Raw genomic sequence first — 23,640 nt, 5'->3', positions numbered from 1 at the left:
CGGATCTCTCTTGCTCTTGTTACAGACGTGGCAGCGGCAGCAACCTGCCGATGGCAATGCGCTATCGCACGCTGAAGGAATCGTCCAAGGAGTCGGTCGGCGTCTATCGGTCGCACATACACGGTCGTGGACTGTTCTGCAACCGTGACATTGAAGCAGGTAGGTTAATAGCGGCTCTTCACGCGCGTGTGTGCGCTTGAATTCCGGTAACTAATCGTGTTGCTCTCGTCTCGTTTCATCTTTCAGGCGAGATGGTGATCGAGTACGCCGGTGAGCTGATCCGCTCCACGCTGACGGACAAGCGCGAACGGTACTACGATAGCCGCGGCATCGGTTGCTACATGTTCAAGATTGATGAGAACTTTGTCGTCGATGCGACGATGCGTGGCAATGCGGCCCGCTTCATCAATCATTCGTGCGAGGTAAGTTGTGTTTGCGGAGCATCACTCCCTTTTTTTTGTTCTTGCTTTACAGCAGCAATCTAATGTGTCTTTCTTTCTTCCCCCCCCCCCCCCCCCCCCACAACAAATCAGCCAAACTGTTACTCGAAGGTGGTGGACATACTGGGCCACAAGCACATCATCATCTTTGCCCTGCGGCGCATCGTGCAGGGCGAGGAGCTTACCTACGACTACAAGTTCCCCTTCGAGGACGTTAAAATTCCGTGCTCGTGCGGTTCGAAAAAGTGTCGCAAATATCTCAACTAACATCCAGCAGCCCAATTAGACCCCAAACATGCTAGCCCATCGGTGTAGCAGCCCCGTGAAGAGCGATGGAGGAGAACACACACAAACTGTACAGACCGGCCCCCATCAGTGTTAGGCAATTCGAGAGGACGAACACTTTGTCTCACTCGCACGTCCCCATCCCCAGTTATTATTAGCCATACAAAGAAAATGGAAGCAACAGTGTTTGTGTGTGTATGTAAATGTATAAGTCAACATGGAGCAACTCCAGCAGAAGAGTCACCGATAGACGGTCACTATCGCCAGCTAGCGAGCTAGAGAGAGAGAGAGAAACGTAGAAGGAAAGTGTTAACACTCTAGTTTCGCCACTAGCCAGTGTCTGTATTTGTATGTGTGTAGATGTGTGTATGTGTGTTTTATGTAATTAGCCGTTAAGCTGTTAAAAGGATATGTGTAGATACTTTTACCTTAAATGTGTACATGTATAAGTCTTAAACCGCGTGGCAGGGCGAGCCCGGCACCGTTATTGTCGCTTGTGGTCGCCCGACCCATCAGAGTGTATACCCTGTACCATACTATTGTAGCTGTATATGATGGGCACGTTCCGTGCGTGCCCGTATGTTTGCGTGTTTCTTTGTGTGTGTGTATGTGTGTAAAATTAATCGTTATAAGTATTTATATTGAACCCTGTAGGCGTAAGGAAATGTTTTAAACGTTTTTTTTCCGCGTGTTGGTTTGGGTGGGAGAAGAACAACTGTATCCAGTGTGTCTCCTCTTCCTGCTCGTCGTGCATGTCTGTGCAGGCGAAACAAAAACAAAGTCACTTCGTCGTATGCTAAGCCAAGCGCCCACCCACCAACCCCGTGCGTACTCAGTATCAAACACGGGGGGAGTGCATTTTACCACCATTTGAAGCTCCAAGTTAGGTTGAATTGTAAAGTAAAAGTCACAGGCGAGTCACAGGCGGGGACGGAAAGCGGATGGATGGAGGCCATATCAGCGCTATTTTTATTGAGCTGTCGGTGCAATGCTGTAACACTGATATCAGCAGCATGCGATGGAACCCTTTTAAAACAAACAATTCGAAACGCATCTCCACACAACGTCACTGGCGTGACGTGGCGAACACATTTTAAAAGACGAAACTCACACATAAAATCACATCAAAATCCAAAAAAAAAAACACTAGTAGATCGGTGTATCGGTGTGTCGTTTACTCCCATTAACAAAGAAATGCTCACAATATATTAGCAAAAATCAAACCTCTACTGTAGTATATTCGCAGTGCAGTAGCAGCGGGTTATCATTAGGGCAGTGTTGGGGGAACTGTTTGAGGATCAATATAGACAACTCCGTCAGTTTTGTGTACAGAGAAAAATGTAGAAGAAGACAAAAAAAACCTAACCATGCTACTACTACTAGTACTATTGCTACTTCTACTAATAGCTGTAATAACCCGCAGGACAATAGGCGAACTAAACGATTAAATTGCCATTTGAACCACATGATCAAAACATTTAAAAGAAATCCGTGAAATCTCTAATCCCGCAAACGCGCTCCCCATTCCTCCGCTGGCATCAGTATCAGAAGTAAGCAAACATCACAACTACTTTTATCGTAATACATTAAATGGGCAGATGAAAAAAGAAACGGGCGGAACAGTTAATGGCGAATGTTTCCCAATGGCCCATGGCCCGGTAACGGAGACTCACTCCGCGACCGCGACGGGTGGTATAAGAATCCTTTAAAACTGATCTTGCCATTTCGTTGTGAATCAAATGAACTGTGTGTAGTAATGTTATAATCTTTAAGCGTAGCAGAAAACGAAGAAACGGTAGAAGGAAGTGAAGAAATCTCATCCAACAAGTGGATGTGAATGTGGCAAAAGCATTAAATGTTTCACTCAGCTAAGCGATAGTAAGCGAATTCAGTAGCGAATGGTGGTGAATATGCAGTTGTTTTTAACAAACGGTTTCTGACCATTTCACAACCAACACACACACACGAATCGGGCAGAGGTGTGTCAAATAACAAAACAGGAATGAAATTAATAATCAGATCAAAAGAAACGTTTTAAAACACGGCCCAATGTGTCGCCGCATGTTTCCGCAAATTCTCATCATTTTAAGCTCATCTTTACCACATCTTTCTAAAGGTGGGTAAAACGGACAGGAAGGAAACAAGTGGATAACGATGAAAAATTGTGCAAACATTTTAGCAAACTCGATCAAAGAACAAAACACGAAACAAATCAAACATACACAGAGACAGACGCGCGTGAAATGAATGTAAAAGTAAGAAACAAAACAAAAGAAAGAAAAAAAAGCAACAACAGTCACCAAACATTGTGAGAAAAAGCTGTGACGATCACGGCTCACGAAAGAGGGAGGGAAAGGAAAGGCAAAAAAAGAAAAGAAAAACAAGGCAAGGATAGAAGGAAAAGAAAGTAAGTAATCAACAGGCAACAACAACAAAAAAACGGTGAAAGTGAAAACAAATGTGATACTAACGGGAAAAAAAGAAACTATTTGCGACAAGTAATTTAATTTAATCTTAGTGTAGGCATCAGTTAGGAAGGCAAACCCCCCGCTAAAACAAACGAGTAAAATACGGAATGGCGTGTGTAGTCACAGGAAGAACGCAAGAGAAAGACAGAGAGAGAGAGAGGAGGAAAGCAAAAGAGAAAAAATACAACACTCAACATTACAGACACATAAAAACAGACCCCTTTTGCTGTTTAGTCGTGTAAGGGAATAGTAAAATCAAGCAGAAGATTGCAGCCAGATAGGTGCAAACCAGATATGTTAAAACAATGGGCAACATTATCTCCGCAATCCCGAAATGAAATGCGCGCAAATTTGATAACAAAGTCATCCCTTCATTATTTCACCGCTGCACGATCATCAACTTCTCATCTACTCTACTTACTCAGTTTGTTTTACCAGTGTGCGTTTTTTGTTTTGTTTTCGCAAAACAACCCTCCCCCCAGAACCAGAATTTGCTCAGTGAATGTTCAGTGTTTTTTTGTTTTGTTTTGTTTGGTTTTACCGCAGTTTTTGGCTTTTTACCGTACAATAAAACTCTGTGTAGTACTCTCTGTGCTGTTGTTTACCGAAATAGATAGACAAAAGTGTAACATGTAACGAACAGACTTGAGAGGGAAGTAGTAAGTCTCTGCCTGTGCCAGCCAGTGCAGGAAGAAACAGGCCGACGCGTAAAGTAAACTATAGAATTGAAACAAAAAAGCAAAACACACACAACACATAGAATAAAACTAAACAACAATAATCCGAGCGGGAAAAATAGCAAACAAGATGTACCATAACGTGCGCAGCGTAAGTTTAAGTTTGAAGTAATCATTTCTTTCTGAAGTATTATTATATGTTGGGATAAAAATAAAAATATATCAACGATGGAAACAATTAATTTTGCGAGTTTTCCTTATTTTTGCTGCGAAAGCCAAAACATCCGAAGTTCATAAATATTAATAGTAAATAGAAAATTAAAACATCTTTTTCATTCTTTTCACTTAAATATTAAAATTGCTATTCTGTCCGCTAATTCATAGTTTTGCTGCACTGTGTCTCAGTCCGCACGTCTCACGTTGCACACCGTGTTCAAGTTTGGTCATACACATTTCCTTCTCACTATTAAATACCCTCCTGAGCAACAAAACCAACATGCTTCTCGCTCTGTCACCTTTGATTGGTCGCTGAGATAGAGCGAGAAAGCATGCGCATCTGGTTGCTTGACGGTAGCACGGCTTTCCACCACACGTCCCATAGTGATTTACCGCTGACAGCAAAGCAGCGTACCGAACCCGTCTGTTCGCGTTCAGAGTAGCCAAGTAAACAACGCGCCACACGGACAGCGACGAATTTAGAACATGGAGAAACGAAAAGACTCACTTAGGGTAGGTGTACGGGAAAGTCGGCATTGTGTGCCGGCCTCCTTGCAGGCACACAGGCAATCGGCAAACGGCAACCCGGCTCTAACCTCATTACCCTGTTTCTGGCCAGATAATCGCACAAGCGCTGAGCAGCTACCGTGCCGAGGAGATGTTCATATCGTTCAACGGGGGCAAAGACTGTACGGTGCTGTTAGACCTAATCCACCAAGCAAACCTGAAGGATGCGAAAAAGATCAAATGTATCTACGTTCGTCCCTTGAACCCTTTCAGCGAGATCGAGGAGTTCGTGGACCGGTGCCGGCAGCACTACGGCATCACGATAGCGACGGTGGACGGTGGCATCAAGGCGGCGCTCGAGCAGATCTGCCGGGCGGATCCACAGCTGAAGGCCTGCATCATGGGGTCCCGCCGGTCCGATCCGTACTGTGAGCGGTTAGCGTCGTTTCAGGTAAGCCCTTGCTTGCGTAGCAGTGTCCCCGCTCGTTTGGCGCGCGTTGTTTGCTGTCCCTGTCTGTCCGACGATTGCGTAATCCATTTCCGCGTTTGCACACACATCACTTATCGGACCGGACTTGATCATGATTCCGCGCGCTGTTTGCTGCTGATGATGGTAATGACTGTACATTCAGGAAACGGACCCGGGGTGGCCTCGATTGATGCGCATCAATCCACTGCTCGAATGGACCTGCGAGGACATCTGGAGCTACATCCGGGAACACAACGTACCGTACTGTGCGCTGTACGATAGAGGGTAAAATTCGTGATTCCGTTCACACTATGTGACGTGACGTGATAGAGTCCCTCCTACCCATTCTAGCTACACTTCGATCGGCGATCGAACGAACACAATTCCAAACCCTCACCTGAAGGTGGAAGCGGACAGCAGTGGGGAAGAAGTGACTTACCTGCCGGCGTACACGTTGCAGGACGCGGACAAGTATGAGCGGGCGGGCCGGCTCTAACACCCCCTTCCGGTGCCCCGTGGTGCCTTTTGGTATGGCTTCGAGGAGGAAAAGACATAATTAAGCTGCCCTCCACGACAAAGCAGCGTGAAGATAAGGGCTGGTCGTCCCTTGTATCGCTTGAACGGGTGAATTTATGGCTGTTGCTTAGCAACATGACACTTACACACTAACACACTTACACTTACACTTTCCTTTAATGTTGTCCCCTCTCCCCACACACGAACAATACGCTGTAACACAAAACCGGTGGGGGTGGGGGATGACAACACACTGTTAAACTGTTTTACAAAAACTCTAGCCCAAATGACTAAACGTTTCTTGGATTTTTCTGTGAAGAAAAGTTTTTTTTTTATTTTTTAGCTCGATCTTCTTTTTTACAACTTATTAATGACATACGAACAAAAAAAAAATACGGAAAGAAAGGAAGAAAACGGTCGGCGGCGCAATGGTGGAGGGAAAGTGCAACACGAGAGTTGGTTGTTCGTGGCCTACTTTCTTTGTACATTGTTGGAAAGGAATGCCAGCGGGCCCTTCGTGCACTTGTTGGCGTAGTGTCCTTTGATGCCGCACTTGAAGCATCTGGAAAAGGAAATGGAAAATGAAACATTTTTTATAAACAAATTTTACGAAAAACCACATTGCCCTCGATTACGTACGTAATTTCCTCGATTGGGCGTGGGGGAGGTTTTTGTGGCATGAAATTTCCCTCCTCGCCACCAGCACCACCAGCACCCGGATTGTTTCCTCCGTCTTGATGAATTCGGTGTTTGAAGTAACCGAGGGCACGATACTTGGCATCCTCCATGCGTTGCGTTGCTTCCCGTTGCTGTGCCAAAAACAAAAGAAAGGTTGGCAATTATTATTCTCCTTTCCATCCCGCCCAAAACCCGGAGCCCCCGGTACTTACCTCCAGTGGCATCTTCGGACAGTACGATGCTTTGTGGCCCACCTCCCCACAGTAATGGCAGGTGGTGGGACGCTTCGGCGTTTGGTCCTTAATCTCGGGCGGGGGCGGCAGCTCGAACCGCGGATGCATGTACTTACACTCCGGCCCGTCGGGACAGAAGCCGGCCAGATAGTTGTTGCACAGGACGCGCCGCACATGCCGGTGCCGGCAGTTGGGCCCATGCCGGCAGAACCCCCGATCGTACCAGGGGCAATCTTTGATTTTGCTCTCCGGATCGATGTGCAGAAACGGGCACTCCTTGTTGTGGCAGGCGTTGAAGCGGGAGTAGAAGTAGCATTCCGGCATCTTGGTCATGTCGTACTCGTGCAGAAACTCGCACTGATCGCCCTTTTTGCACAGACCGCGCAGCCAGTGCTTGCACACGATCGTGCGATCGCCGCGGATGTGTCGGAACGGGCAGGAGTTGCCCTTCTTGCATTCCGTCCCGTCGGAGGCGTTGAAAAACAGACACACGGCCGCGGTGGATTCTAAAAGCGGAGACCGGATAGAAGCATTGGTAAAGAGTGAGTGGGAGGGGGAGAGTGGATACAAACGCCGCCACCACTTACTGTCCATCCCGGGGAAGGGAAGCGCCAAAGCTCCATACTGTTCGTTGAGATCCTTTTCTATCTTAAAAGTCCAACTGTCGACGTTCGCTATCAGCATGTCCATGGTCGGCACCGGTTTGTTGTGCTGCTCTGCTGCGTGATCCTATACACCTTCCCACCTTCCGGCACTACCGCAATGTACACCAGCTAAATGTGGCCGCAACGATGCTAAGCATTTAGGGGAGCTGCTTAATTACGGAACTGCTTTACCGGCCGCACGGAACACACATGGGAAAACGGTATTAATTGAGGGAGAAATTCGCACAAATTCAGCGCTCTGCCGCACGCACGAAATGTTTGTTCCCGTTTTTGTTTACAAAATTTGACAACGCGTTACGCGCGGCGGTTGAATACTTGGTTTGATTGCAGGTGAGTTGGCGGTTGCCCACACGGCGCAACATTAGTTGCCTACAAATTGAGCTACTTTGGCCAACAATTTAGGCGAAAGGATCCATGTTTTTTTAAATAAACATATTACGTTATTGGATGTGAAATATAGCTGCTTGCATGCATTCAAAAATTAAACCTATGATATAAGCTTCATATTCGTATTTGGTGAATTTTAGTGAAAAGCATTTAAGCCATCTTAAATCACAAAGTTTTTATTTTTGTGTTCTCTTATTTCATAAATTGATATTCAGTGAAATTTTCAACATATATAAATAATAAACAAAACAAAATCAATCGAACTTCATTTTGCTACCCATACCCTAAGTAGCTCAAAGTGCAATTCGAATAAAACTGAGCTACTGAACATGTGCTTGCTTTCTGGTTCGAATCGTTTCAAAGCTCTTTACGTGGCAACATGCGAAAGTAAGCTTTGCTCAAACTTCTTTGCTCACACGTGCTACTTTCTCTTCAGTTCAATGTACGACCAATCGTGCTGCAATTAGGGCTTTCACCTTCATACGCCTCTGGAGCTGCTGTTCTCAAATTTACCATTTTTTATCCAACATTATATTTGGCCCCGAGGAGACAAAAATATGTTTTCGTATGAAATTTTCGGATATTGTAGAATAAAATGCAATAAACACCGGACAACCAGCTATTAATTAAAAGTCGTAATTTAAAACATACAATTTATTCAATGAAAAGGTTGTTGTTCTCGCGTGTATTGTGTATTCTTCTTCTCCACCGTCCTCGTCTCCTTCTCGCCCTGTTCCTCGTTCGACTGGGTTTTTACTTAATATGTGTAATTGTGTGTGTGTTTGTGTGTTGTTTTTGTTCTATACAAGAGTATTTCGAAGGGATTTTAATATGAGCTAATACTTAACTTAACAACGGTGCCTAATGCTCCTCACTGTCCGTGTCACTTTTGTCTGGAAGGAAGAGAGCAAAGTTCCAGATTAGATGCTTCAGCTGGATACCACAATAAAAGACTCATATAGCAACAGCTTACCTTTTTTACCGGTATAAGCGTGACGTTTTAGCCGATCGTACAGATCGTCCTTGGTACCGTACAACGATGCATTTGATCGAGCCAACGAATTAAGCTTTCCGTTGGCACCTTGAACACCGATGAATTGATCTGGAGTGTGGGAGAGGGAGAGAAAGATATAAGAAAAAAAGCCATAAAGTTAGCCAGAGATCGATGGAGAGAAACAGGTAAATGCACCAGCTACGTACCATCTTTAAGATACGTTTCATTGTAGAAGTTGGGCATCTCCCAACCGTCCTCCTCGTCGTCGTAATAGTGTGCGTACGTGCTGTGATGCGATGGCGCAATACTTTCGGCATATGGCGTGTGCGCTCCGTAGTAGAAGTTAACCTGCGACCCGGTCTGGTCCGCAGCTGGTGAGATGATCTTCTTTGGATCCCGTTTGCGATTGGCTCTGTGGAAGCGAGAGGAGAACAAATTTAACACCTGCCCCCCAGTGCCGCCGTCGCACCACACTTACCGCGCACAAATCATCCAGATCAGTAGTACGATGAGTATGATGAAGATGACGGTAGCGGCAACGCCACCGGCAATGTAGGCAAACTCGGACCGCTCGGTACACTTGGTGCCGGTGAACGATCCCTTGCAGCGGCAGGACGGCATGCCCTTCGCATCCTTCACGCAGTGGCCCGCGTTCTCGCAGAAACCGTTGCACATATCTGTAAGCAGGGCCAAACGAGGGGATCGATCATTAGCATCTTGACATCGCTTGGCAATGCACCCGCAATGCACACTTACCCGAACACTCCATGCCGGTACCGTTGAAGCCTGGTTTACACTCACACTTGAAGTCGGACGTTTCCGGTATCAGTATGCAGAACGCGTTCGGGTCGCAGCGCGGCGAACCGTCCGACACGTCCTCGCACGGGTTGATGCATTCGTTTTTGTTGTTCTGAAAGCGACAAAAATTTGTTTTCATTTCCTGTTTCATCCCTATTCCCTTCTTGCAGGAGCTGCAGCCCCCGAGCCTTACCGCTGCCGTGCTGCGGGTGGTGTGGTTCGGCGGACACGGAATGCAGGACGTCTGCTGGTACTCCGACTGGTAGAAGCCCTTGCGGCACTCGACGCACACGTTCAGCGTACCGTTCAGGTAGGTGCCGGGCGAGCAGATCGGCAGCGAGCACTCCTCCACGTTGGACGAGCCGAGCTTGGCGGTCGTGCGCCCGTTCGGGCACGGCAGACAGGACGACTGGACGCCCTGCTTGCGGTAGGTGCCGCGCGGGCACGGCTCACACTTGCCCTCCAGCCCGAGCTGCATGCCGGAGCTGCACTCGTCCCGGCACTCGCTCTTGCTCGTCGCCTCCGCCGTACGGGTCGTCTGTCCCAGGCCGCAGATCTCGCACGAGAACGAACCCTCGCTCGGCTGGTAGTAGCCGTAGCCGCACGGTTGGCACAGTCCGGTAACCGAGTCGAGATACTTACCGGCGGCACATCGTTCTGGAAGGAATGGAAAGCGAACGTTAATCCAGGGCACTGCACGAATATTGGATGTGGACGCGCAAACAACTTACCCTTGCACTCGACGGCCGATCGGGCACCAACCAGCGCCGTCACGCCGGGCCGGCCCGCAATCTTCGGGCAGCTCTTGCACTGCAGCTGGCCAATCTCCGGCTGGTACGAACCCTCCGGGCAGGGCAGGCACGTCTTGCTCGACACGTTGTAGAACGTGCCGACCGCGCACGGCACACAGTCCGGCTCGACCACCACCTGGCCCTGCGGGCAGGCGTACTCGGTGACGAGATTGAGCGAGGACGCATCGCCGAACGTGTTCGGCAGAATGTCCTGCACCGCAAACTGGTTGTCCTCCAGGATGAGCTTCTCCAGCAGGTTGAGCGTGTTCAGCCGCTGACCGTTCGAGTTGCTCACAATCTCACTGGGAAAAAGTGGGAAAAAGTAAGTCATCGCGGAACACAATCTCCCCATTACTCTCTCTTACCTCTTGATCGGAATCGTTGCATTGATCGCGTACGCACTCTCCGGATTCGGCGAGATCTGCAGCACCGTCTGGCGCTTGACAATGTTCGGATGGCGGTTCCGGTCGCAGCGCACATCGATCTCCACGTTGCGACACTCGCGCGAACCCTCCATCGAGTACGAGCACAGGTTCCAGTCGCGGTTCAGCGCGTTGATCGCATTCTTGATGCGCTGCCGCAGCACACCCTGCCCCGCCTCGTTGCACAGCACGTCCGACGGGAACTGCATCTGGATGCGGATCAACCGCTGGGCCGGCTTGGTCGGCGAGCAGGACGGGTACACCAGCGGCACGGTCGGGTGGGCGGTCGGGCGCCAGAAGCCCTCCGAGCCGCACGTGTAGAACCGTGGCACCACCTGCGAGAACTTCATGCCCGGATTGCACGCAATCTCGCACACCTTGAACTGGCCGCCCGCGCCCCAATCCTTGCAGCTTTGCGTGCCGCCGAGCGGATCGGCCAGCGCCGGACAGAACTCGGCCACGATCGTCACCCTGAACGCGCAGGCGGCCGTATTGCCGGCCGCATCGTACGCCAGATACATCACGTCGTAGATGCCCCACAGCAGCGTCTCGCCCGACCGGTGCCCGTTCCGCTCGACGATCTTGGAAATGCCAATGTTGTCGGCAAACCGGGGCTCCTCCCAGTTCACCACCGTCGAGCCGTTCTTGGCCACGATCCACAGATCGGCCGGACAGTACTCGACCTGCGGCGGCTCCCGGTCGACCTGCAGCTGCTGACAGTTGGCCCCGGCGTAGCCCGGTTTGCACTTCTTCTGGCCGCAGGTGGACGGGACGGAGCGCTGCACACCGCCGAGCGTTTGTTCGTAGCCGGCCCAGTTCAGGATGAGGTTTTTGTACAGTACCGGCTCGCTGCGACAGTCGCGCACCTGCTTCTGAATCTCGTTCGTCACGTCCAGCGCCCGGCTCCAGATCTGCACCTTCGTCAGCTTGCCCTGGAAGCCGAGATCGCTGTACGCTTCCTTCCGGTTGCCATCCATCAGCGGTGCGCCGAGTACGGGCCAGCAGCTAAGACGGAAGTGAGACGTGTCATTAGAATGATGCTGCTTTTAAGGAACTCCTCGCTCTGAGACTTACTACTTGGGCAGCACTCGGTTCACACCGTACTCTGCCTTGCTGGCGATGAAGCCCTCCGTGATGAGCATCAGCTGTCCGGTTTTGCCGTTCCACACGACGGCAATATGGTGCCACTGGCCGTCATTAATCGTGCTGTACTCCTTGAACGGCAGGAACACGTCCTGCAGATCGTCGAAGAACGAAACCTGCACTCCGCTCGAATGGGCCTGCAGCATCGTCCTGCGCTTGGTGATCACGTTCGGTGCGCTGGAGTGGAAAAAGCAATAGGAAGAGCCGGTTGTTAAGCCTGTCGGTCTATAGAGATGCCCTCTCCCACACCCTGTACGTACTTGGCCGAGTAGAGCGTGATGAAGATGCCGGTGTCGTCCTTCTGGGCGAACTGGACCCACATCGCGAGCGTCAAGCTGTCCGGTGCGGTCGTGTAGAACGGTACGACCTGCGACGCGGACGAATGGTACGGATCGCTGAAGTACAGATCGTAGTCAATCTGGACCGCTGTTGGAAGATTCAGAACGAACGGAACGAGATTAGTACAAGGTAAGCGAAATAAAGACACTGCTCCCTCCACAACGTGCACTTACATTTGCGACAATCGTCCCCGGTCAGGTTGAACGGACACTGGCAGTAGAAGTCATTGTTCAGATCGATGCAAACGGCACCGGGTGGGCAGGAATTGTCCTTACAGTCCACCTGATCGTGCTCACAGTTCTTCCCCGTGTAGCCCGGCGGACAGATGCACTGGTAGCCGCTGCCCCGATCGACACACGTCGCCCCATTCTGGCAGGTGCCGGCCTCGCACGCATCAAACTCATACTGACACCCAACGCCGGTGAAATCGCTCGAGCACGAACAGTTCAGCCCGGAGCCATAATCCTTACACTGGCCCTCGTGCATACACGGCTGCCCAATACACCGATCCGGCGCCGTCTCACACTTCTTCCCATCGGTGCCGCTCGGACACACGCAGAAAAAGTCCTCGAACAGGTCGATGCACTCCGCATCGTTCTTGCACGGCCGCTCGACGTCGCACGCCGTCACCTGCACGTTGCACCGCTCGCCCGTCCAGCCCGCCGGGCACTGGCACTCAAAGCCACCGACCCGATCCAAACACGTCCCTCCGTTCTGGCACGGCGCGTACTCACAGTCGTCGATGTCGCTCTCGCACAGCTTGCCCTCGAAGCCCTGCCGGCACGCACACTCGAACGCGTTCTCCCGATCCACACACTTCTCCGTCCCGATCGGGCTGCACGGATCGCTCAGACACTCATTCCGGTCGGTTTCGCACTGCACACCGACGTACCCCGGTCGGCACATGCACGCGAACCCGTCGAGCCGATCCACACACGTACCGCCGTTCTGGCACGGTGCACTCTCACAGTCGTCCACCGTGTGCTGACAGTTCTTGCCCGTGTACCCGTCCGCACAGCTGCACTGGTAGTCGTTGATCAGATCCGTACAGACGCCACCGTTCTCGCACGGTGCGCTCTCGCACTCGTCCACATTGACGTCGCAGGCCGCTCCCTCCCAGCCCGGCGCACAGACACACTCGTGGTAGAAGTACCGATCGACGCACATGCCGTGATTGCACGGCTCGGACAGGCAGAGGTTAATCTTCTCCTGGCACCGCTTGCCGGTGAACCCGGGCGGACAGGAGCAGCTGAAATCGTTCACCAAATCCGTACAGTTCGCACCGAGCAGGCAGGGTTTCTCCGCACAGTCGTCCGTGTTGATGCTGCACAGGTGTCCCTCCCAGCCGGCGGTACACTCGCAGCGGAAGCGGCCCTGCTGCAGCGCCACGCAGGTCGCCCCGTTGCCGCACGGGTTCTCCCCGGCCGTGCACGGATCGATCGTGACGTCACAGTTGTCGCCGGTGTAGCCGCTGCGGCACATGCACGTGTAGTTGCCGAACCCGGGCTCGTCCTTGCACATCGCCCGTGCCGGGCACGGATCCGCATCGCAGTCGCTCTTCGCCTCCTGACAGTTGATGCCGGAGTAGCCGCGCGCACAGCGACACTCGTACCCCTGCGGTAAGTCCTTGCATGTACCCCCGTTGTAGCACGGCTGCGACGCACATTCGTCGATGTCAATTTCGCACCGCGTGCCAGAGAACCCGGCCGGGCAGAAGCAGTGGATGTCGTGACCGAGCGGAACGCACAGCCCACCGTGCTGGCAGGAGTTTTCATTGCACGTGATCGGTTTGCAGTCGTCGGCCGTTACCGAACCGACCGTATCCGTGCGGCGGCCCGACGGACACTCGCTGCAGCTCGTCGCGCCCTCCGACTTCTGGTAGTAGTTCTTCGGGCAGGGCGTGCACGGTGCCAGCCCGGTGTGGGAGTACGTACCGGCCGCGCACTTGCGCCGGCAGTCCGATTCGCTCTGTGCCGCCGGCTGGTAGGTGAAGGTACCGCTCGGGCAAGCCTGGCAGTCGCGGAACCCACCGAGCGGCGGCATCGCCGAGAAGGAATTGCGCGGACACTCGAGACACGGCACTAGACCGGTCGGTGAGTACGTACCGTAGCCGCAGATGGGCACACAGTCCTGTACCGCCTTCGAACCGTCCTCCTTCGTGTAGGTGCCGACCGGACACTTCAGGCACGACCCTTGTCGTTCGCGATGCTGATAGAATCCCTTGGAGCAGGGCGAGCATGTTTTCTGGTTTTCGCCCGCGTACGTACCCGCCGGACAGTGCAGACAGCGCGGCACGTCGTTCGTGTCCATGTTCAGTACCTCCCCGACGCCACAGGTGAAACCGCGCGAGATCGCACTCTTGAGTGCACGCAGCGGTGGGCACTCATTCCCGATCGACTTCACGTTCGACAGCGGCTCGATCGCGGCACTCGCGTACGGGACGCTCAGATCGAAGATCAGATTCAGCGTGGAGCCGCACAGATCGTACAGCTGCGGTTGCTTCACCGCCGGATCGATCAGCAGTATAAAGTCCATCTGCACCACGTTCTCCTCCAGCAGGCGCGGCACGGACCGCAGGATCGTCACGTTCATGTTGACGTACACGGCCGAACAGCGCTGCGACAGCACGCTGCTCAGGCTGGCAAAGTGTTTCGCCGTCTGCTCCTGGTACTGCGGCAGGCACTGTTCCGACACGACACCGTTCGCCCGGTACGTGGTGGTCGCCACCACCTGATAGTCCGCCCGCTGCGTGTTCTCCGACACACAGTCCGGCACCACGGACGATGGCTTCCAGAAGCGTCCCTTCCGGCAGGTAAACACCTTCTTCTTGTCCGCATCCGTAAAGCGGAAGCCCGCATTGCACGTCGCCTCACACTCAACGCCGCCCGACTCCTGCGCGGTGCACTTGATCTCCCCATTGCCCGGTGCCTGCAGGTCCCAGTCGACGCACTGCGTCGGCTGCACCGACACCTGGAAGTTGCAGGTCGCCTTGTTGTTGAACTTGTCCGTCGCCACGACGGTCACGTTGCGGAAGCCGCCGAGCGGGATCGAGGCCGACTCGGGCACGTACTCGATCCGCACGTCCCCGGAGCTGTCCGACGCTTTCACGCGCTTGATCGTGTCGTTAAAGTTGACGTAATAGTTGGCCTGCTTTTCGCCCAGCTCGATCACGAAGCTCTGGGGGCAGTCGAGCAGCGGCGGCGTAATGTCCGGCACGGTGATGTTGATCTCGCAGATCGCCACGTTGCCGTCGTAGTCGTACGCGATGTACTTGACGACCGTGTTCTCCAGCACGTAGCTGGTCGTTTTGAAGTGCGGTGGCTTCACCTCGAGCCGTGCGATCGACCCAGAGTTGTCCAGCGCGGTCGGTTCGGTAAAGTTCAGGGGCAGTACTTCGCCGTTCGGTCCGCGCTTCACCAGTATGGGTTGCTGCGGGCAGTTCTGGAAGATTGGCGGCTCGTTGTCGACGCACGGCGAGTAGCCGTAGTCGTAGCCGAGCAGCGGATCAGCCGTCGGTTCCTCGCATCCCATCAGCTCGAACTTCAGGCACGGGTTGTCCATGTAGCTCACGATGCCGAGTATGACGAAGCGAGCCTGCACGTACTTCGGCAGCGTAATCATCGCCAGCTCGCCGTAGTTGCCCGGGTCGCGCTTGGTCAGGTTAAAGTTCGGGAAGTACACCACGTAGTCCTCCTTCTCCGACTGCTTGTAGAAGAAGCGGATCTCGGTCGGCCGGCCTACGATATCGTTCGTCACGACACCCTTCACCAGCAGCGCCTTCACGCGGTACACCTTGCCGAGATCGACGCTGACGTACGTGAACGTTTCCTGCTTGCCGCACCAGCCCGTGACGGAGTTGAGCCGCACATTCTTCGCCTCGTAGTTCGGGCGCTCCGAGGTCGCATTGATCGCACTGTCCGGGATCAGCCCAGACGAGATGCCGATCGGTTTGATCGTTTTGCACTCCGGCTGCTTCACGCACGTGATCGGCCGTGGGTTGATCAGAATGTACCCGGCACGCGAACATCCAAACAGTACCTCCGAGCTCTGCTCGTAGCTGTTCGCCACCTGGAACCCATCGTTCGGACGGCCCGGATCGACACACACCGGCCCTTCGCAGCGCAGATCACCAAAGTCCCACACACCGTTCGCCTGGCAACGCACCACATTGTCGTTCATGGTCGTCTGGCCCGCCAGCTTGAACGTGTTCTGACAGCCGAAGAAGAACGAGCTCATGTACTTGGTGTCCGCGTACTGGCCGTACTCGGCACCGGCGGTCGGCATCGGCACGCCACAGTCGGCCCGCGAACAGGTCGGCAGCACACCCGACAGCCAGTAGTCCGGATAGCCCGGCTGCGGATCAAACACGCACTGCCGGAAGGTGGAGATGGCCGTCTTGCCGATCTGCTTGCCCGCGGTCGTGCACTCCAGCGTGACGTTCTCGTTGAACGGCACCAGAATATCGTTCTGATCGCCCCGCTTCACGAACAGGCCTTCCTTTTCGTCGTCCGGCAGCGAGACACACTTGGCACCTGCGGGATGGTAAGCGGAGCAGTTCAAGGTCAGTGTCATTGAACGGAGTTCAATTCATCCCGATGCCCATGCAGCAGCCCCCCCACTTACTCAAACACTTGGGCATGGAGGCGTTCCAGTTGCCGTTCGACATGCACGCGAGCGACGAGCTGCCCGACAGCACGTAGCCAAAGTTGCAGTGGAACCGCACCACGTCACCGAAGTGGTGCTGGATCTCGCTGCTCAGCAGCTTGCCATTCTCCGGATCGGACAGGGCCGGGCACATCTTGCGCACGCACGTCTTGTTCCGCTGGTACACATCCCCATCCAGCTCGCCCGTCTCGTGCCGTTCGATGAAGAATCTGCAAGTGAACGCAAAAAAGCAAGCGTCAGGTTTCCCCATGTTTGGACAACGACAGCCACAATCACTGCCGCCACGAGACACCTACCCTTCGGTTCCGTTCTGGCGGAACAGCTCGTACCCGAAGTTGCACGCACACTTGTACGAGCCGGGCGAGTTGACGCACTTCTGGTTGCAGCCACCGTTGTCCTTCGCGCACTCGTTCACATCCAAACAGTCCAGCCGGGTGCAGCCCATCAGCTCCAGCTTGATGCACGGCGCGACGACAAAGTCCTGTATCTTGAACTTGATGTACCGCGCCTCGATCGGCATCGGCAGGTTCAGTATCGAGAGCGTCGGCTCCAGTATGCGGAACTCGACCGCGGTACCGTCCGGGTTGGCGTAGTCCTTGAACACGTCGGACAGGTCGTCCGAGTACTCGAGCCGTATGGCGGACGTGAACGCCAGCGAGCCGTCCATGCGCTGCACCGACATCGTGCGGAAGCCGCGCACGATGGTCGGCGCCTTCAGGTCGATGATTACCCAGTTCGAGCCACGCTCCTTGCCCGCGCCGCACCAACCGACCGAGTTGAGGCGTATCATCTGAAGAGAAACAGGAATGAGGAGGTCTTTTAGTTTCACGGCAGGGTGTAATGCAAAATTCCGGTTTCTGTTGCTAAGAAAGGGGTTAAGCCCACGTAACTCCCGGAGTAAAGTGAAAGGCAAGGCACACCATCAAGAGGCGCACTGCGTAAAGTTCAATGCCAAGAGTGGACGCGGTGAAAGGTGACGCGGTACTTACGCCTTTTTCGAAGCCCGCCGCAGTCGACGAGACCGTTACGCTGTCGTCCGATATACCACCGTTCGAGAGGCCCAGATCGACCACCGGTCGGCATTCCATGGACGAGGTGTAACCCGTCTTACACTTGCAATGGAACGAACCGGCCGCATTCATACACTCGGTCGAGGACGCATCACACTGTGACGTTTGACATTCATCAATATCTGAACGGGGGAAAGAAAGTGGCAATTAGCATCGGGGCATCGCGGTCGCTCGCCCACCTGTCGGACCTCCTACCTTCACAGACCGGAACATTAGAGAAGTCTTGCTGCTCGTTGCACTTGACAGTGTGCGAGCCAATCAAACGGTAGCCCTTGTAGCACTGGACGCGTGCCTCATCGCCGTAGTAGTACTCGCGCGTCTTGTCCACCACGTAGCCGTTCTGTACCTCCGGGATCCTGTAGAGGAAGGTCACACGTTCCCAAATTAGAACCCAAACATTGCGTTTTGCAGGGGCGTTTATAGAAACTCGAAAGGGAACACCTACTTGTAGCACTGCTTGCGCGAACAGCTTGGCACGGGGCTGCTCCACTGCCCATTGGACATGCAGATCAGTATCGGGCGGCCCGTCCGCACGTACCCGGGAATGCATTCGTAGCTGATGATCGTACCGTAGCTGCGACCACCTCCATTCAGCACCGTCACGTTAGCGTGCGAGACCTCCGGCAGTGGGGGGCACTGGGACGCCATACAGGCTGGCTGCCTTTCCCAGGTACCGTCCGCCAGGCAGGAGATGGTTTCCGTCGCCAAACCGGATCCAAAAGCAAAGCCGGCATAACACTGGTAGGTGGCAATGCCTCGGTACGTAACGTTGGTCGTCTTGAACGAAAAGCCGTTGTCGATCTGAGGCACCGGTCCACAGTAAACCTCTGTGGTTTGGGGTTTTTTTTGTTGAGAAAGAGGAGCAAAGTTTAAGATAAACAAAGATCGTTCGAACCTCGGACCTGCAATCGCTTACCTTGACAGTCGGGGATGTAGCTGATGCTCCAGTTGCCACCGTTCTGGCAGACGGTCGTGATGCGGTTCTTGCCCGTCGCAAACTCCTGCCCGACGGGGCAGGTAAAGTTGATCACCGTGCCGAACGCGGTATCGCGACTGCTAGCGATCGCCCCAATGCCCGGCTTCAGCTCGGGACAGTCCGCTGAGAACTCCGCCGACCAGCTAATCCATTGGAGGAAGGTAAGGAATAAGATCTTCAGAAAAATTCGGCTTTAACTCCTAAACACTTACCCTTTGCCGTTGTAGAGCGCATCGGTAATGAACTTGAGCAGCATCTTCCCGGAGGAAGCGGTCAGCGTGATCTTCGGTGCGTTGCTATCGGTAAAGCCGTTGCCCGCGTGCAGACGCACCCCGGACGTCGATGGGCCATCGAACACCTGCACCAGATCCGACCGATGCACGTCAAAGTCGACGAACCGCATCGACAGCGGCTTGCCGGACGGGTTCTTGATCACGAAGTAGCACTCCTGGTTGTTCGGGTACGGGGCCAGATTGTAGGCGGGCGAGGCGACCGTACCGTTGGCCGCGTTCACCACCGCCGTACAGCCCTCCACGTACCGTATGCTGAAGCCCTTGGCCGGCTGGGCCAGCGACGTGCTGAAGTACAGGTACAGCCTGTTCCCGGTGGAAATGATAACCCGGCTCGGCTTTGACTCGAGCGTACCGGTCAGCTTGGCGATCGGCTTATCGTGCGCGCTCTCCCCGTCGCGTATCAGCAGGAAGTCACTGTCCGCGTTCAGATCGAGCTCCTGCACGTCCAGCGAAACGGTGTAGCCCTTCCGCGCGCTAATCACGTACAAACACTCAATCCCGCCCGGGTACGCCTGCGGGAAGCCCGGACTCTTCAGGTACTGTTCCTGCTTGCTCGCCTGCAGCACGCCGCCGCACGTTTGCGGCTCCGTTTTCCACGTCGCCCGGAAGCCCTTCTTCTCCACGCTGCCGTCCGACGTGAACTTGACGATCATGAAGTTGGACGCGGTAATGAACGTCCTGCTCGGCACGTCCCCCTTCCCGGACAGGGTCGCGAGCGACACGGCCGTATCCTCCGTCCGGCTGCCCACCAGTATCTGCACCGTGTCGAAGTTCTTCTCCGTGTCGAACTCCTGGAACTGCAGTATGATGTTGCTGCCCTGCGGTCCCTCCAGCGTCCACTTGCACGAGCGCAGCGAGCTGTACTTCTGCGGGAAGTTGGGCGACTCGATCACATCGCCGCCCGACGCCATGTAGATGTTGCAGCTGGCGCTACAGTCCAGCTCGTCGCTACCGTCGCCACAGTCATCGTTGCCGTCGCACTTGTACGCCTGGTTGATGCAGGCCCCGTTCGAGCAGTGGAACGACTGCTGCGGGCAGGCGCGCGCCTTGCACATGAACGGCAGCAGCGTTTCGCACGAGCGCAGCTCCCAGCTCTGCTCGGTCGGGCCCAGGTTGGCCGCCACGCACTCGCCGGCCAGCGGGTTCGGCTCGCTGATCGCCCAGAAGCCGGAGTACTGCGAGAACAGGTCGCCCGACGTCGACTCGAGCGTGTTCGTTCGCAGATCGTCCAGCGAGGCGAAGCCGAGCCAGTACTTGACGTTGTTGCGCGTCCGGTACTCGCTGCCGGTCGCGATGCTGTACGTCGCGTTGTTCTCATCGTACGAATCGACCGTCACCAGCTCGGAACCATACCTAGCAGGGGCGGCAGCGGGTGATCACGCAAAAGGGGAAAAGAAGCATTGAGCCAAGATTTTCGCAAAAAAAAAAAACGGATCTGGTACAAACGGGGCGCCACTAAACACCCTATCAACCTACCTTTTGCACAGTGTGGCCGACTTTTCCCACGAGTGTTTCACGTTAAAGTACTTGTAGCAGTGTAGGCCCCGTAGCTTCCAACCTGCGTGCAGAACGGAAAGGAAATGTTAATTCTTCTTCCCTTCTTTCCATTCCAGGGACTAAGGCGGCAAAAGGGTCCGCCCACGGCACGACCCGTTTCGACCCCGCGACTGCTTACCATTTGGGCAGGTGAGTACATCCTGTTGTTGTTTCACGGCGTTTCCACCAGCGGCAGCGGCGTTGATAAGGGGCAAAACGGCATCACACAGCGCATGAAAAATATGCAAATGAAGGTGTCAAGACAACGAACCCGATGCGAGGGAGTCGAGTGGTAGAAAGGTTTATCACAAACCACGCGACAAACCACTACGCGCGTGTTGTCCCAGAGTGGCTAGAGCCTCTCCCGGGGATGGCTTACCTCAGCGGATGTTCCCGTTACGGCGGCGGCAACTATCAGCAGCAGGGGCCAGCATTTGGGGAACGTGTACATGTTTGTAATTTCTGACTGTCGAAAGTGGAAGGAAGGGAAAAGAACGCATCGGAATTAGGGTCTTGGGCCGTTGACTGGGTTGACTGGGTTAGTGGAGACCGGCGGTGGTGGTTGTGGCAGGTAGCGTGGCAAAGGTAGAACACAGGCAGCCAGTTGCGACAGTAATTTATTCCATGCGAGTCGCGAAAAGCTAACGGGGCCCGTGTATCTTTCTCGCTTGCGGGTTAACGATCGAGCGCCCGAAGTTTCAAGTGGTATGTCGAAGGCGCTTGAAGACGGAACGGAAAGGTGACGAACAGAGTTTGCTTTACATTATTGGAACGATTTGGCGCTACTGCTACCGGTAAGGAAGATACTGCGGATGCCAACGTCCGTTTGATTGTTTGGCTTTTCGGTATTTGATTGCCAAATTAAGCACACGATTAAGCGCGATATGAGTGCGGAAAGAGAAGGGAAAGGACGGCTGAGGAACCGTTTACCCGCACGAAGCGCAGCGCGTGTCACTGTTTGAGGTTAGTGAACCGTTGCGGTGTGGCTGGCGATGACGTACTACCGCCGGCCCGTAACCGAACAGGCACACACACACACACTTGCTGCCGCCTTTTGCGTACGGAGGAGGCGTTTTTGATGTGTGTCTTGCCCCGTGCCCCGCTTTCCCGTCCAACCAGCGTCGATGGTGCTAAAAAGCTGCGGCCAAGAACGCAAAACGCGAAGCCATTGATCATAATTGTGTCACGCTATGGTTGTTGTTTTTTTTCCTTTTTTTTGCTGCCATAATGGCGTCCAAGCTTAACGGTTGTGGACCCGTCCCGACAACACATTTCCATCCCACGGAATTGTGTGTCTGTTTTTTGTGGGTCAAATACTTGTTGCGGGGCGATGATTGTGTTGCAGAAATATATAGATAGAATGAGAGAGACAGAGAGAAAGGATCACATTGCTTCTGCTGTGCCGCGGGAGGAGGGAGTGGACATTCCAAAACTTTCTCCCAAAACCAAGCCGTCCTCCGGTCAAATCGTGACAATATTTTGCCTCATCGAATAATGGCAAATTGGCAGTGCCAAAGGCCATCGAGTGTTGGCGGTCACCCGGTTTTTTTTTATGTTTTTCGTGGCGTTAACTTTAGGCCCCTTGGCCAACAGCGTTAATTTACCAGGTTAATTAGTGGTGGCCCCAAAACCGTTCAGCTGATGCACCGAAATCAACCATTGTGCGGGATTGCAAATCAAAAACCGCTTGCTGAGAAGAAGCTCCACGAAAACAGCTGCCGGTGCTGTATTTCTTTAAAAAAAGCATAGCAAAATATGGCGCCCAGTCAGGCTCATAGATCACAATAAACTGTGCGGCCACATCGCTTACCTAACGCAACGCTTCCTCCCGCCGTATAGGGGTGGAATTGGTGGCCCAGCCGGGCAGATTTATTGTCTTTCTCGCGGGTCGCTGTAAACTTTTCCCATGAGTGACCAACCAAGGCTTTGGGTTAAACCTGCCCTGCCGAAGCGGGTTTTATTTGCCAGCTAAGCAACCGAGCGAGAAGGTTCGGCCACTAGGCCATTCAGCCGACATTGCCGACGTGCCCGGGGGAGGCGTTTTGCTGCTAAACACACATCTACGCCACCGAGTGTGTGTGTGTGGGGCACTGGCACTCCGATAACATGCTATCTTCACGCCCAGTGTCTTCATATGTCTGTCTGAGTGTTTGAGGCCGTTTCAGTTCGCTTCCAACCAAGAAGAGCGGGCGGAGGCGCTTATGTTGGTCAGTCCTACAAACGGGGGTGGAAGAGGGAGCGGTAAAATAAACCCCCCCCCCCACCCCTCCTCCAACACACATTGCTCACATTTCCTTCCTGCGCTTTCTTTTTGGCCTTCATTTCGGTTTTGCATCTGGACCTCAATCCAATCCCGCAATCCAATCCGCAGCAGCGGATCGATGTAATGCAATCATAAAGCAAATTGGATCACTAACAGCGCTCGCCTACTATCTCGCTGCATTTCACTGGTTCGATGGTGGAGGTGGAGGAGGAGATAGAGGAGGGGGGGGGGGGTTGGACTCATTGCTGACGCCTGCCTGCCTGCCTACCTGGCTGGCTGCGTGGAAAAGGCACACTTTCCTTCCGCACGGAAAAACAACACTTCGTTCGTTCGCCACCTCGCTCGCGCTCGATCTTTGCGGCCAACCAGGGCCAGGGCGCGGTGGCCGATTTGTTTACATGCCAGATGCGGGGCCAGGCTTGTGTAGGCTTATGTTTCTTTTCGTTCCACGCGCTCCCTCACAGACCAGCGCGCGGTTGATCTTGATTGAAGGCGATCGAGGCAATGGGGCTCGGTTGGGGGTAGCCTTGAAAGTCTTGCGTTACATTGAGCGGGTATCACGGGCACGGCACAGGCCATTGATTGATAACACTTACCGGAGATAATGAAGTGGGTGGGAGGTGGGTGGGATAGGCGTCTATATAACTAACCTTTGCTGGCGGTGGAGAGAGAAACTCTTTGCAAGTGTTAAGATAAAGCGGTTTTGATTGATTTCGATTAGGAGCATTGCCAATTCCCAATGATTTTTGTGTAAATTTTCCGTCCGTATTGAAGTCGGACATTGGAGATTGACCTCTTCTGCAATGGGA

At 53.7% G+C, this 23,640-nt stretch overlaps 4 protein-coding genes across 7 annotated transcripts in view; 2 read left to right on the top strand and 2 right to left on the bottom strand.

The window, feature by feature from the left end:
• The window catches only part of LOC1273224 (histone-lysine N-methyltransferase trithorax), a 123,816-nt gene extending 119,704 nt beyond the window's left edge, over positions 1-4,112 (top strand). For both annotated transcript variants that reach the window (XM_061648130.1, XM_061648129.1), the window contains 3 exons: positions 26-159; positions 247-422; positions 534-4,112. In XM_061648130.1, coding sequence (XP_061504114.1) covers positions 26-159; positions 247-422; positions 534-707 — 484 coding nt within the window. In that variant the 3' untranslated portion in view covers positions 708-4,112. The remainder of the gene's footprint in view (positions 1-25; positions 160-246; positions 423-533) is intronic.
• Positions 4,113-4,423: 311 nt separating this feature from the next.
• On the top strand, positions 4,424-5,920 carry LOC1273225 (FAD synthase). 2 transcript variants are annotated; one of them, XM_312180.5, is made up of 4 exons: positions 4,424-4,599; positions 4,706-5,044; positions 5,226-5,347; positions 5,414-5,920. In XM_312180.5, exons 1-4 carry the CDS (start codon positions 4,573-4,575, stop codon positions 5,556-5,558), a joined length of 633 nt encoding a protein of 210 aa, XP_312180.5. In that variant the 5' UTR covers positions 4,424-4,572; the 3' UTR covers positions 5,559-5,920. The 2 variants fall into 2 exon arrangements, with proteins under 2 accessions (XP_312180.5, XP_061504115.1); XM_061648131.1 differs by having other exon boundaries at positions 4,451-4,599; positions 4,706-5,920.
• Positions 5,885-7,440, bottom strand: LOC11175715 (cleavage and polyadenylation specificity factor subunit 4). Its single transcript, XM_003436180.2, has 4 exons — positions 7,077-7,440; positions 6,469-6,995; positions 6,218-6,387; positions 5,885-6,140 (listed from the first exon to the last, which is right to left on the bottom strand). The coding sequence occupies exons 1-4, from the start codon at positions 7,177-7,179 to the stop codon at positions 6,050-6,052; spliced, it is 891 nt and encodes a 296-aa protein (XP_003436228.2). The 5' UTR covers positions 7,180-7,440; the 3' UTR covers positions 5,885-6,049.
• Positions 7,441-8,163: 723 nt separating this feature from the next.
• Positions 8,164-21,034, bottom strand: LOC1273227 (sushi, von Willebrand factor type A, EGF and pentraxin domain-containing protein 1). Of its 2 annotated transcripts, XM_061648127.1 has the most exons (21): positions 20,948-21,034; positions 20,708-20,729; positions 20,509-20,590; positions 18,952-20,385; positions 18,680-18,882; positions 18,209-18,590; positions 17,959-18,119; positions 17,683-17,885; positions 16,990-17,483; positions 16,652-16,902; positions 12,202-16,560; positions 11,950-12,115; positions 11,621-11,866; positions 10,490-11,551; positions 10,065-10,426; positions 9,527-9,990; positions 9,292-9,445; positions 9,014-9,212; positions 8,742-8,947; positions 8,515-8,643; positions 8,164-8,434 (listed from the first exon to the last, which is right to left on the bottom strand). In XM_061648127.1, the coding sequence occupies exons 1-21, from the start codon at positions 21,017-21,019 to the stop codon at positions 8,403-8,405; spliced, it is 10,683 nt and encodes a 3,560-aa protein (XP_061504111.1). In that variant the 5' UTR covers positions 21,020-21,034; the 3' UTR covers positions 8,164-8,402. The 2 variants fall into 2 exon arrangements, with proteins under 2 accessions (XP_061504111.1, XP_061504112.1); XM_061648128.1 differs by lacking the exons at positions 8,164-8,434; positions 8,515-8,643 and having other exon boundaries at positions 8,744-8,945.
• Positions 21,035-23,640: the final 2,606 nt, after the last annotated feature.

The sequence above is a fragment of the Anopheles gambiae genome, chromosome 2 (assembly GCF_943734735.2).
Source record: "Anopheles gambiae chromosome 2, idAnoGambNW_F1_1, whole genome shotgun sequence".
Taxonomy (NCBI): domain Eukaryota; kingdom Metazoa; phylum Arthropoda; class Insecta; order Diptera; family Culicidae; genus Anopheles; species Anopheles gambiae.
Note: the sequence above shows the minus strand (reverse complement) of the source record. Positions and strands in the feature narration are given on the sequence as shown.

Excerpts from the sequence above, each read along its gene's own strand:
- LOC1273227 (XM_061648127.1), bottom strand. The coding sequence starts at position 21,019 with ATGTACACGTTCCCCAAATGCTGGCCCCTGCTGCTGATAGTTGCCGCC. Across the intron at positions 18,591-18,679 it reads CTACATCCCCGACTGTCAAG|AGGTTTACTGTGGACCGGTG; the intron begins GTAAGCGATTGC and ends CCCAAACCACAG. Across the intron at positions 9,991-10,064 it reads ATCGGCCGTCGAGTGCAAGG|AACGATGTGCCGCCGGTAAG; the intron begins GTAAGTTGTTTG and ends CATTCCTTCCAG.
- LOC1273225 (XM_061648131.1), top strand. The coding sequence starts at position 4,573 with ATGGAGAAACGAAAAGACTCACTTAGG. Across the intron at positions 4,600-4,705 it reads AACGAAAAGACTCACTTAGG|ATAATCGCACAAGCGCTGAG; the intron begins GTAGGTGTACGG and ends GTTTCTGGCCAG.
- LOC11175715 (XM_003436180.2), bottom strand. The coding sequence starts at position 7,179 with ATGGACATGCTGATAGCGAACGTCGACAGTTGGACTTTTAAGATAGAA. Across the intron at positions 6,388-6,468 it reads GTCCGAAGATGCCACTGGAG|CAACGGGAAGCAACGCAACG; the intron begins GTAAGTACCGGG and ends TTTTTGGCACAG. Across the intron at positions 6,141-6,217 it reads CGCCCAATCGAGGAAATTAC|ATGCTTCAAGTGCGGCATCA; the intron begins GTACGTAATCGA and ends TTCCTTTTCCAG.